The sequence below is a fragment of the Vidua macroura genome, chromosome 2, assembly GCF_024509145.1.
Source record: "Vidua macroura isolate BioBank_ID:100142 chromosome 2, ASM2450914v1, whole genome shotgun sequence".
NCBI classification, from domain to species: domain Eukaryota; kingdom Metazoa; phylum Chordata; class Aves; order Passeriformes; family Viduidae; genus Vidua; species Vidua macroura.
The window spans coordinates 93299166-93311653 of record NC_071572.1 but is presented as its reverse complement, the minus strand read 5'-3'; the positions used below and the strand labels follow the sequence as shown (position 1 = coordinate 93311653).

Genomic DNA, 12488 nt, shown 5'->3' with positions numbered 1-12488 from the left:
CTCTTCCCATTACTTCCACAGCAGGAACCTCTCTCCTTTGGTTGAAAATAACTGCTCATTTCAAAATGGGTTTTGTGTATCATCACAAATAACCCAGTTGGACTTTTCTGCAGGTATTGAGACAAAATACTGAAGTTTGCCTGCTTTGAAATTTTGGGGAAGTTGAGCATTCCTATCTGAACTTGTGCAAAAGGATGGTCTTTACCATCTTGGAAGTTGTCCTGGGATGAGAGGATTTTCTGACCTTGGTACAACCAGTAACCATAACAGTTTGGAAAGCAATTGGCTGAGCTGCAGCACCCTGGTGTTCTCCCACGGCAGTAATTGAGCACCTTCTTCATGTCCAGTGGGACTTGGTGGTCACCTTTCAGTAATTGATTGCTGGTCAGTGGGTGGTACAGGGATTATAAAGAGCACCTCACTGTTCCTTTTCCAATGGAAGAAATCCTCCAGGTCTATGAGACACCTGAAGAGGAGTGGGCAATGCTGCTTTGAAAATGTTCCTAGTACTCAGGAGATTGAGAAACAGAAACCTGCAGCATGCCCAGCTGTCTGTGACAATGGGCTGGTCCCCCAGCACCACCTCCCTTGTGGTGTTAAAGGATCTGCTCAACAAAGGAAGGTAATATGATCCTCTTCAGACAGGCAGTGTGCCTTTAAACAGGTGAAAAATATTGGGTTTTGTGTACACTGCACACCCACTTCTGTGTGTGCCTCTATCTTTGTTTAATGTGTTGTTTGTGTTTAACTGCCTGGCTCCATTCCTTTGAGTAGCAAATGCCTTGCTAGTGGCTGATCTTGATTTTTAATGACAAAATTGGCAAAGAATTTAACATTAATGTCCATATTTATGTAAGTATATACACTCAAATGTAATCTAGAGTAATGTATATTGATATATATGCATACATTTGCACACATATTAAAAAAATAATGATAATCAAGAAGGGAACAATTTAACAGCTCATAGACAATACCTTCCTTTTCTAGTTAAAATACTTCAGCAGGACAACATATCTTCATACACAATGAAACAAATGCAAAGAATTGCAGCTACTTTGGTGGCTTTTGGCTTGGACTCCTTGCCATTGCTGCTGCTATAGTATAGATGACTTTCAGCTTTGCATAATGCTTGGTCATGCCTTTGCTTTCACTGGCCTCTTTGCTGGTGGCTGCATATGCAAATGGCTACAGTCGAAGTCTCTGAGTCAGTCCTCAGCATTTGTCCCAAGCTTGTCTTCTCTGAACTGCCTGTCTTCTCCTGCACAGCTGATGGGGACACTTGTAGCTGCTTCAGGGACACAGCCAGATGCAGCTTAGGGTCTGATGCCACATCCTTTGCTTCTGTTTCTAAAAGTCTAGAGATAGGTGCTGAAATACCTGTTGGGAAGGCTCAACATCTTCTGTAGTTATCTTGACTCTGCTCTGTTGCTTGTTGCAGAGTAACATAAAACATTGGAGCTTTCCAAGGCTAGACATTTTGGAAGGACTTATCTGACAGAATTCTCACTTTATACTGGAATGGATCACACCCAGGACTGATGTGCCTTGGTTTTCTGAATGATGCTTTGGAAAACATTCAGGAGATCTAGTTTGGTCCCTTACTTTATGACCTTTTGCATTTAGGAGTCTACAGTCAAATCTGACACCCCAAAAATACCTGTAATGCTAACAGCAGAAGTAGGAGTTAAGGTTTTCTACCTCTTTTCCTCTGTAGGACTCTGTGTGAATGATGCTGCCTTGGGAATAGAAGCAACAAAATCAGCCTTTTGGAAAGGGCTCCCAAAGGGGTTGTTACCGATGTGTTGATTAGCTGGTTGGCATCATCACTACATGCTTGTTTGGGGACCATGTTTGAAATAAAAATACAAGGTGAAAACCATTGTGCATTGTCAAATACACCAGCATGGTGCAAGCGCAAGCTCGTTGTTCTGCAGACTTGTAGCGGTGATTATACAGTTGTATGGTGAATATTTCTCCTCAACATCCTTTTGGTTTTCAACAAATGTCAGGTTCTCCACAGGACATGACTTTGCTGTGAGAGAAGGGTACTGATGGCAGTAAACATTTCCAAGTGTTTCACAATGGATATAAGCATATGTGGGACAATGTCGGATGAGGATTTCAGCTCACTCGTCCTCCAAGGAGATGTCTGGGGACTTTGTTGGACATGCAGCAAGGTTAAGCTTAGGTTTTCTTCTTTCCTTAGTAGAAAACTCCTTGTTCTGCTTAATCAGCTTTAGTTTTATGCTCTTCTGCAAATTGGAGAAGAAAATTCTCAGGAGCAGCAATGCCTTGAAGTAGGTAAGGGGTGGCGTTTCAGAAGTTGAAACAACTTGTAATTGCTGAGGAAGTGATAGTATTGCTTATGTAAAATGGTGCCTTGTCAGCTTATTTTTACACATGGTGTTTTATGTTTAGCTGGACAGATGTTTATTATGGTTTACTTTTTGCTGTCAACCACATGGCAGATTGCTTATTTTCTTATGGGTTTGAGGAATGGGGAAGGAAATCTATCAACCTGATATAATAGTAACCATTAGATAAAAGGAGGAAGAATATCTTATTTTATTTGAAAATACAATAGAGGCAAGACACAAGAAGTTGGACAGGGAACAAAAGTAATAAACATAAAATGCATTGTAAATAAAACACCACTAGCTGTTGGACTATTGAAGTTGGTGGGAGCTTTGCCATTGACTTGGTGGGGCAGGAGTCACCCAAGGATGTGGCCCCTGGCCTGGGGTCCACCCTGCTAGGCTACCTGGGTGTGTCCTTGCTTCCCACCATTCCCAAAGATTTCTGCTCCAGCCAAAACATGGAGATACCCAAAGTCTTGGGGTGAAGCCATTTCCTACTCAGGGTCTGAGTGGCTGGGACTTGCAGCTCAGTGTTTCTCATCGGAGAAACCAGTGCTAAGGCAGGCATGAGAGCTAGGCATGTGCAGAACAAAATTCATCTATATTCATTCAGATTCAAGTTTCCTCAGCTTGAAGGTGGTTAGGTACCATCTGGAAACATTTCTGGAATAATTTATATTGTTTTATGTTATTAGAACTGCATTATGCCACAGGAATACTGACTGTGCATTCAGAAAAAGGGCTCATCTTTTCAAGTGAGGTTGGGAGTGGAAGCAGCCCAGAACAAAGGGTCACTTCAAAGTCAAGGATGACTGTTTCAGAAGGCGAAATCACAGCTGGATCCAACTTCTAAGGAGGGGAAAAATCATAATCTCTGCCAAAATCACCCTTTGATACACTTGCAAAGATAACAAATGATACACAGAATGTTTTGGGCAGAGGTGTAATGAGTCTGTACTGCATCCTGCTAAACCAAAAGATTGTTCTCCTGAAAAAAATGCCACTTGTCTTCACTGAAGATCTCTTTGTTAAGTGACAGTGAATATAATTGAAAGTAAAAGGTTGATTTGGTACCTGCTGTTTCAAAAGCAAAGAGAACATGTGAGAGATACTTAGGGTGGTGATCAGTGGCCTGTGAGATGAATGACAGTGCTGTATGTGAGGGCCACAGAACATGGCTGCATTGCAGGCTCCCTGTTGGTTACCTGCAGGCTATAGGAAGTACTCTATTCACAACAGAGATGCTCAGACTTTGACATGTCTTTTGTGAAAGAGGCAGTTGATATCTTTATCTGGAGTTCAGCTGGAAGAGCACTGTCTGCTGGCATTAAGCCAACCACAGGATGTTGGTCTTAATTTCCAGGTCTGTCATAATTAAATAGCCCCTCTTCTAAGCAAATTATTCATAAAAAGCAGTTCTGCTTTGTTCTTGATGGCCATAGTACAGCTGTGCACACCTGTAGATAGGCCCAAGGGAGCTTCCAAATGAAATTACTTGGAAATATGTTTCTTCTGGGATACTCTCAAGTGATATATAAACTTGAAATAATTCACTAGGTTATTTTTTTAGTGAATAAATTGTATGTCCCCCTGCCCCCTTGGACCTTGCAAAGTTCTCACCCTGATCCTCCATCTCTGCACCAAGGGTCTGTTCCTCTCCTGGGGACGTTGCCCCTCACCAACCCTGTTTTTGCCAAGGAAGTGATTTCTCATGATGTGTGTGTCTGTGGCGGGGCAGTGAATTAGGGACCAGTTACCCCTTCATTTTCAGTGCAGAATTAAAACCACTAAGTTATGTTTGTTTTGCAGGATACCAGATTTTGTTAAGGTAGATGGCTGTGTAGGAAGTAAAAGGTCTACCATTGTTGTTAGGTAGCATCCTAGAAAGCAACAGAATTCATAGTCGACACTCCAGTACCACAATCTTCTTGTCCATTTAACCCAGTTCAAAGTTTGTGACTGCCCTGTCCCAGTTTTAGGGAGGTGGGCAGTTGTCCAGCCAAAAGCAATCCTGGCTGACATAGATTTGGGTAAGGTTCAGGTGAAAAGGAGTTTGAGTGAACAATCTGACATGAATGCATTTAGGTAAAGATTTAGGTCTGTCTTCCTGCTGAAGGGAGAAGATAGTTTTCTTCTCTGTATGTGTTGGGAGCTCCCATGGTTAATGAAACAAGATTTTTTAAGATTGGCCTAAAACCTACCTTTCCTTATTTGTCTAAATACATGCCTGTTGGGAGCATGTTTGAGAGCTGTTGGTGGGGTACAATTCCTGATACAGTGGGCCTTGTAAATCCTCAGCACTGTTCCTGCAGTTGTAATTACTTTCTCATAGTAGGGAGTTAGTGTAAAGCCAAGAGAAAGGGATTTAAGCCAGGACTTAGGACGGGTGTCTTGGAAAAGTGAAGAGGATTTTTTGTTTTGTAGTTGATGATGGTAACAAAATTGAAGCATGGATTTAACAGTTGCGTTGGTTAATTAAATTTCTTCGCATGTATTTTCCCACCTTTTACACTAGGTTTTAGCTGGAGCTAATGAAGTACCAATCTCACTGAATTGTACTGTAAATTGCATTTAGGAGTATTTTTGCCCGCACGTTATTCTCAGCAGAGTATTGATGTCCATGTGCAGTGTGTACTGCTGGAAAATGTATGTCTCAATCCAGCATTGCATCAAAATAAAAGAAGCATTGTCCTTTTCCATAATTAATGAAGAAACATTTTTAAAGCCCTGTTGTTGAAGCCAGGCTAAATGGTACAGTGTGGGTATCAGGGTGGATAGCTGTTGTAGCTAGAGGATGCAGTCTGAGATGGAAGATGAGGTTCATCCTTGTAGGCTGTGGCCACACAACCTGGAGATTTGTAGAATAAAGTAGAGAAAATCTGATGTCTATACAACATATCTTAAAGAGGAGATTGTCCTGGAGTAGCTGTTTCCTCAGTCTGTCAGGTTGAGAGGTGTTACGTACATCCCTGCAACATGTTCAGGTTAAAATTCATCCCAGTAGTACAGGGTTTGTGCACTCCACAAGCTCTCTGCAATGTGAACCAAAGTGTGGTAAATGGGGAAACTGGGACATTCACTTTTGAAGTAGTCTCTTGCCCAGAACAGGAAAACTCTGAAATCTGGAAGACAAAATTTGCATTTTCAGTTTGCCCATTTGTGTGCAAGCTAAGTGACTGTGGAGCAGGATGGGAGCAGGACTGGAGTATCGCCTCTCTCCCGGAATTGCACAAGGTTTGCAGTGAGACTGAGAGTTGGAAGAAGAACTTTGGTGTTGTTTATTTTACTTCCCCACGGTAGGTCCAGATAAAATGTCAAAGGAGACATTTCACCCAGTAAAAAGGTGGAAAATGGGAAGTTTCATTTGTTGAAATGAAACAGGGCTGTAGCATTGTACCTGTGCAGTGATGCTGGTGTAGGGGGCTATTCTGGTCTGGATAATGATGGCAGAATCTTTCTTGCAGGCCCAAACAGGAAGATGGAGTGTCAGAAAATTACCAATTTTGGAAACCAGCTTCTTCGTCGGAAAAATGTGGACTGCTCTCGAGAAGACAGTCGCCTCTCGCGATGCCTTAACACATTTGACTTGGTAGCTCTGGGTGTAGGCAGCACTTTGGGTGCAGGTGTCTATGTACTGGCTGGAGCTGTGGCACGGGAGAATGCCGGACCTGCCATCGTTATCTCCTTCTTGATTGCCGCCTTGGCTTCGGTGCTGGCCGGACTGTGCTACGGAGAATTCGGTGCTCGAGTTCCTAAGACAGGATCGGCTTACCTCTACAGCTACGTGACTGTGGGTGAGCTGTGGGCCTTCATAACAGGCTGGAATCTAATCCTCTCCTATGTTATTGGTAAGTGTGCTGGGTGTGCTGCGAGAGCCTAGCTTTAGTTCAAGGTGGCAGCCTGGTCTGTAGGGTCACCCTTGTTTCTGGTCACGCCGGTGTTACTGTTACAAAATAGATGCTTCACTCTTGCACTCACCCATGATTTCAGGACTCATCAGTGGGATGTGTTTTTGATGGCTCCTGTGCTGCTGGCTGAGGGCTTATTGCTGCTGGGAATTCCTCTGAATCTCTACCTCATCCCTCTGGCATCCCGTGGCTTCTGCACACTTGCTAGGGTGCTAAAGTGTCCTCTCTGCTGAGAAAGGAGCTGCTCACAGAAAGATGCTTTTATACAGAGTGTCTGTACTCACAGTTGATTAAGGATTAATTCTGGTCCCTTTGGGATCTATTTAGAGTATCTGGAGATAAGTTTTGTCTTGTGAATTGCTGCAGAATTAATCTTGAGATGATCTGCAGGTTCACAGTCTCTGGAAAATACAAACCAAATCCCTCCTAAGCCCTTGACTCCCATGAGGAGAGGCCCTGGCTCAAGCTCAGAGCATGTGCTGTGCAGCTCAGCCGATGCATTAAAACTAAGCCACACTTTGCTAATTAAGGATTTATGTCTTTTCAAGCACAATTCTGGGCAGGCTGCTTGTTATCACACCTCTAAGGCTGCAACAGTCTTAGCAGTTGAGACTGAAAGTCTGCTAGTTAAACTGAAAACTGACTGTATGCTAAAATACTAAAGGGAGTTGTTTTTTTTTAAATGCATTTTATGGGGTTTGTAAGCATTACCTTGGAATTTAGTTTCTATGGTGCTTGGAGGATAAGATCATATCAAGAACAACATAGTGGCATAGCAGCTGCCTGTCTGAGATCATGCTGGCTTTTCTCTGTGTGTTACCTGAAATATTTTTCTTCTCTTCCCCTCCTTCTTTAAAAAAAAAAAAAAAAAAGAGAAGATGAAAAGCCAGAGTCAATTAAACTTCTCTCCTTAAGAAATCTGAGTCCTGTAGCTATTTTGTGAATTACATTCACTGCAAGGAGTAGATAAAAATAATTTTTAAAAAAGTAAGTGTATAATTTCTTCCACATTTCTACGATGGATTCTGCTTAGGCTACACATAGAAAAATTGAACAGACTTCTTGGTAATTTTTCTTCTGTTCCAGAAAGGTAATGATAAATCGTCTCCTTCATGCCCTTCATCTAGTTGGTTTTGGGGACATTCCTACCATGATACTGGACGACCAAAATGAGTGACATAGCCGTGGTTGCTGTCCCAAAACCTGATTCTGCAAATGCACAATGAAAAGTTTTGCCTACTGAATGTTCTACTCCGAGGATCTGGGCTCAGAGTGGTATTTCCGAGATTTTTTTTTTTTTTTCCTCTCATAATGGATTTTGAACAACTGTGTCAGTTCTTATTTCAGAGTTGACTACTCACTGTATTGTCACAAGGCAGGAAATTCAATTAAAAATAAGTAGATACTATCCATGAATGTGTTCAAATACGACTTCCTTACTTTTATTTCAGTCCTGTGTCAAGAATGTGTATTTGCAAACTGTCTTTCTCACAATTTGTGAGAAAGGGTGGCTAAGGTGGAAAAACACTAGCAGAGGATATGAGGTGTAGGAGGTCTCTTTATCTTGCTCAGCTTTTCTCCCAGAGCTAATTGCCGCTCTTGTGAACAAGGACAACTCCCAGCAGCATCTGGGGCATGGAGGAGAAAGATATGTTGGCTTCCACTGTAAGGTCCCAGTCAGCTCACCCAATGAGACTTTTGAAAGTGTTTAAAATGGTTCCTGTACTCTGGGTTAGACAGATGGGAGAAATACCGACCAGATAGTCCCAAGAGGTCAAAACAACACAAAAGTTTACTGGCAAACTTTTGAAAAATTAGGAGACTTTGGCTAAAGACTCAATACAACATCTGATCAATATAAAAACACTTCTCACAGTATTAATTTAGCCCATCCAACTTAGCAAACTGTAAACCTGTTAGTTACTCAAAATTTTCCAAGAAGAGGGAATTAGAAGAAGGAGTGAAAGACAGAAGATATAGAAAAGCACACATAGCTACCAACGCCTGCCTTCCGGGAGTGTTCAGATACAAACTCCAAGAGGAAGGTAGGGTCAAGATGTGCTGCACTCATGCTCAGCCATGAAAACCTGGTGGTAGGACTTCTGGTCATTTGGCCACTCAGGAGCTGGGTTAGGCAGAGTGGAGCCCTGCCCCTGGTGTGCCAATGCAGTGCTGGAATAGAGGCTGGGGGGTGTGGAGGCAAGGCACTGCCTCACCAGGGCAAAGCTTGAACCTGCTCACTCTCAAACATGCAGGCATCCTTAAATGTCTCGGGACATCAGTGCTTCCAGTCTCTGACAGGCACACACTGCACTTCAGACCCAGGGCTTGAGAGGGGCAGAAAACTGGTTTTTTTTTTCTTAATCTTGCTGAGAAAATGCTAAGCAGTGCATCGAAAATGTGCACCTCAAAAGGGCTCAGCCAGCTTGGTGTTTTCATGCTGAGATTCTCAGACATCAGCTCAGGAAGTATTGTGAGGGTGGAAAAAGAAATCCTGGAGTCCCAAGGATGGGTGGCCAGTAACTTTTAATTAATTGAAGTGACTTGACGGAAGGCTTGTGTGGAGTCTTGGACGTGGGTGATGAGAAATAAATGGGTATGCAGCTTATCAGTTATGGTCTAGAGAGAAAGAGAAAGGTGTCCAGGACCAGGATCTGATGTGAACTTTCTTCTGGGATGGTGTGGGTTTGGGGAACTGTTCCATATTGTGGAATGCGTTTCAGGAACTAGAAACTGGTGGGAGTTGGTAGTATGATGAGTAACAGCATCTCTGTTCAGTAGGTGCTGCTGGGGTTTCCTGGCACGTGGTGACCTCCTTGCCCATGCTTGTTCCTGCAGCGAGCCCAGCACCTGAGCTCTGCAGTTCTCCTGGGAGCTGTGTGCTGTAGGCAGGAGCCAAATCCGCTCTGGTGAGGCTATGCTGACCCAGAACTAGTAAATCCTCCTGGGTACAAGCTGAGTGTCTTTGCACTGTGCTCTCTAATAACAGCAAGATACTATCCAGGTGTCTGTGTTGTTGAAAGAATGTCAGATTCCCCCTGCTCCCTCAAGCCTGTGGTTACAGAGAGTTCCAGATAAATGGCTGATAAGTTATGTGGAGCTGGCATCGAAGCAGCTGGCATCTAATAAAACACATGCAGGAGCTGGGTGTTCCCATCCTAGAACGTAAAATATTAGAGCTAGGACAAAAAAAAAAAAGCATCAAAATAGTCTTTTTCCTCAAATCGTGCCAAAGCTAACCTGAAAAATTGTAATGTGGTGTACGATAACTTCTGCAATTTCTCAAGATTAAATTGATGGCGGTGATGTCCAAACTCTTTAAAGGTGTTCACACTGTGCACTTTTCTGTCTTGGTGAACAGAAGAGTCTCCCAACAGGTCTGTTCTGCAGCTTAATTTTTATGCTGTTGCAAAGCTGGATTGGGCAGGTGAGTGTTCCCAGCTGTGCTGCAGGTGCTGCTCACCGCTGCTGCAGAGGATTTGGCTGTAGGTGAGCACAGACATTGTTTGACAGGATTGCAGGTGCCGGAGTTGGGACTGAACACCCACTCTCAGGTGAGTGTGGCAGGACAGACTGTTCTGGGTGGAAAGGGGCCCCTGATGGCATCCTCCGAGGAGCTGCTCTGCAAGCCAAAACCAAGCCAAGCTCTTTTTTTAACTAGATCATTATGTACAGTAATAATTATGATATGCAATTAGGTGCTGTTATATATAGTGTATGTACTGTATGAGACACTGGGTGTGTAACAGTAGCCATGTTAACACAGGAGAGGAAGAAATTGGCTTTTATCTAAGCCTACTTATTTCAAAAAATGCTGTCACTGTCTGGTGGTAGCTCTTTGTTGTTACTATTTCAGTTCTCTAAAATTACTTTTATGGCTCAGACACTGTCCCCAGCTTGCTTGTCCTGAGACCCCAGGTTCAGTCCTCACCCCAGCAAGCTGCAAGTAGTAGGATGCACTCAAACAGAAACAAAAAGTGACCTCAGAGGGTGAGGCCTGAGCACTTGCTGCAGGCAGGAGCTGTTCCACTTGCTGTGGTCATCCCCAGCATTCTGCAATAGGCTGACTTATGCTCAGATAACATGTAAATTGTATCTGAGTCTTTTTCCTATTTGGATGCTCTAGCACTGGAAGTCAGAGCAGACCTGAGTGTTGCCAGAGCGCAGAGCTGGCCACTGGTGTGGTCCAGGCTCTGGTGCTCCAGCATTGCACTGCTAGAGAGAAGCTGGATTCTGTAAGGGCTCTCTGCCTGGGCTGCAGACACCTAAAATGGGTTTCCACGGTCTTCTGCCAGCATTACATGTGGACTTCTCTGGTAACAGAAATTACTGGGTTTGAGGGAAGTGTCATTTGGTGACAGGGAAGGGCGGGCCCTTGGGGGTGTAAGGAAAAGATCAGTCAGGGCAGTATCTGAGGCGAAGTTGAGGTTTGCAAAGAAGCCAGACTAAAAAGATTTTTCTCAACTTGTCAGTTTAGCATAAGTCTGAGGCCCACCACCTGTGTGTGTTACTATCAGAGCAGATGCCAAGCATGAGCACAGGCTGTGGGCTGGGTGTGGACGTGAAAGGCTGCTCCCAGCCCCTGGGAGCACATGCAAGGCTGCTTTGAGACCCTCCGTATTGAAAAAGCTTACAAGGCTCCCCCTGGTTTGGAACATGTGCCAGCCACAAAGGATGATCTTTGTCCTTTCTATCCTCTGGCAGGAACCTCAAGTGTGGCCAGAGCCTGGAGTGCGACGTTTGATGAAATCATAGGGCAGCACATTGAAAAATTTTGTAAAAAATACATGACGATGGATGCTCCTGGAGTGCTAGCAAAATACCCAGACATCTTTGCTGTGGTGATAATCATCATCCTAACAGGTGAGGCACTGGAGGGGTTCGTGGGTCTTGCACCTCCTTCTTCTGTAATCTCATTGTTTGCTTTTGGAATGAGCATGAAGTCCTGATTTATTTTGAACAACATATTAAAGACTTTCTTTGATACAAGTATTGGATTGACCTATATAGCTGCTGTTGAGTTAGCACAGGGCATAGCCTCTTTACAAGGTTTTTAATTAGAGAGGCGCATTCTCAATATTTTTGAGCCACTTTTAAAAGCTTCAATCAAATTTTATATAAGGAGGAAAAGAAAAGATGACTTATCCTCAGTCAGGTGTAGGAGTTTAATCCTTCCCTCCACAAATCCTATTACACAAGAATTTCATGCAGTTGGTCTATCAACCTCATTCCTCCTTTGATAATCTGCCAATTTTTGATGGCTTGAGCCAGGAAAGTGAGGGGAAAAAAAAGAAAGAGGGCTTGGTTACAGTTTCATGTACTACTGTTTTAGTTTTGTTTTTTTTTTTTTTTTTTAAATATATATGGGCTTCAATTTGCAGAAGTGAATACAAGATTCCAGAGAAATAAACTGTCACAGACAGTCCACACTTCTTTAAAAAAAAAATGTACTGAGCCTTTGTTCATAAATTGGAAAAGTTCTGACAACTTGCAAGATCAAAATTCTTCTGAATGTTTATCTCTACTCCAGCTGGGTCTTGCAAAGCATTAGCATGTTTAGGCAAATTTTAAAAAATATGCTTCTGTACTCCTCTGTGGTTTCTAGCAGGCAGAAGCTGCAGTGTCGCACTAGCAAGGTTACTCTGCTGTTTCCCTCTCTGATCAGAATGGCCTTCTCAGTGTGAGCTGTGCTCATGGGGGCAGGCCTCATAAGCAAGGGATGCTTTGGCATTTGGGTTTACATTTGGATCTAGGGCTGATGAAGCCAATAGCAGCCCTCTGTTTTCAGGATTACATCTGAATGGGAGAGATTTCCCCCTTTGTTCATTTGTATGTAATATGAATTGCTCTCATTTCAAATCAGAATCTGATCTTTCACTTCAGATACAATTTACAACGTTTAGAACTCCTTACTTTAGCACTGCTGAGGTGTAAACTTACAAAGGTTACTTTATAATAAGGTGGCTTTATGCTCCTGCATGAAGCAAATTCCATGGATTTTAATAAAAAAGGCAAACCATTATTTTCTAAAAAAAAGCTGCTGAAAGAGCAGCTTTAGTCTCAAATACCATCAACACAAGTTTATTTCTGTTTGCACTGTCCTGAACTTCAGATTTCTAAAAAGTACCTTACAAGTTTTTGTGGGCTGGTATGCAGTCCTATCAAACACTCTTATGATATGGCTGTCTCAGCTTATTTCTTACCTTAAAAGAAGGAAAGG

The 12488-nt window shown here is 43.0% G+C and overlaps 1 protein-coding gene across 3 annotated transcripts in view; it reads left to right on the top strand.

Moving 5' to 3' along the window:
• Positions 1-12488, top strand: part of SLC7A1 (solute carrier family 7 member 1) — a 37453-nt gene that overhangs the window by 11528 nt on the left and 13437 nt on the right. For all 3 annotated transcript variants that reach the window (XM_053969761.1, XM_053969760.1, XM_053969762.1), the window contains exons 2-3: positions 5825-6208; positions 10973-11131. In XM_053969761.1, the coding sequence (XP_053825736.1) occupies positions 5839-6208; positions 10973-11131 (529 nt within the window). In that variant the 5' untranslated portion in view covers positions 5825-5838. The remainder of the gene's footprint in view (positions 1-5824; positions 6209-10972; positions 11132-12488) is intronic.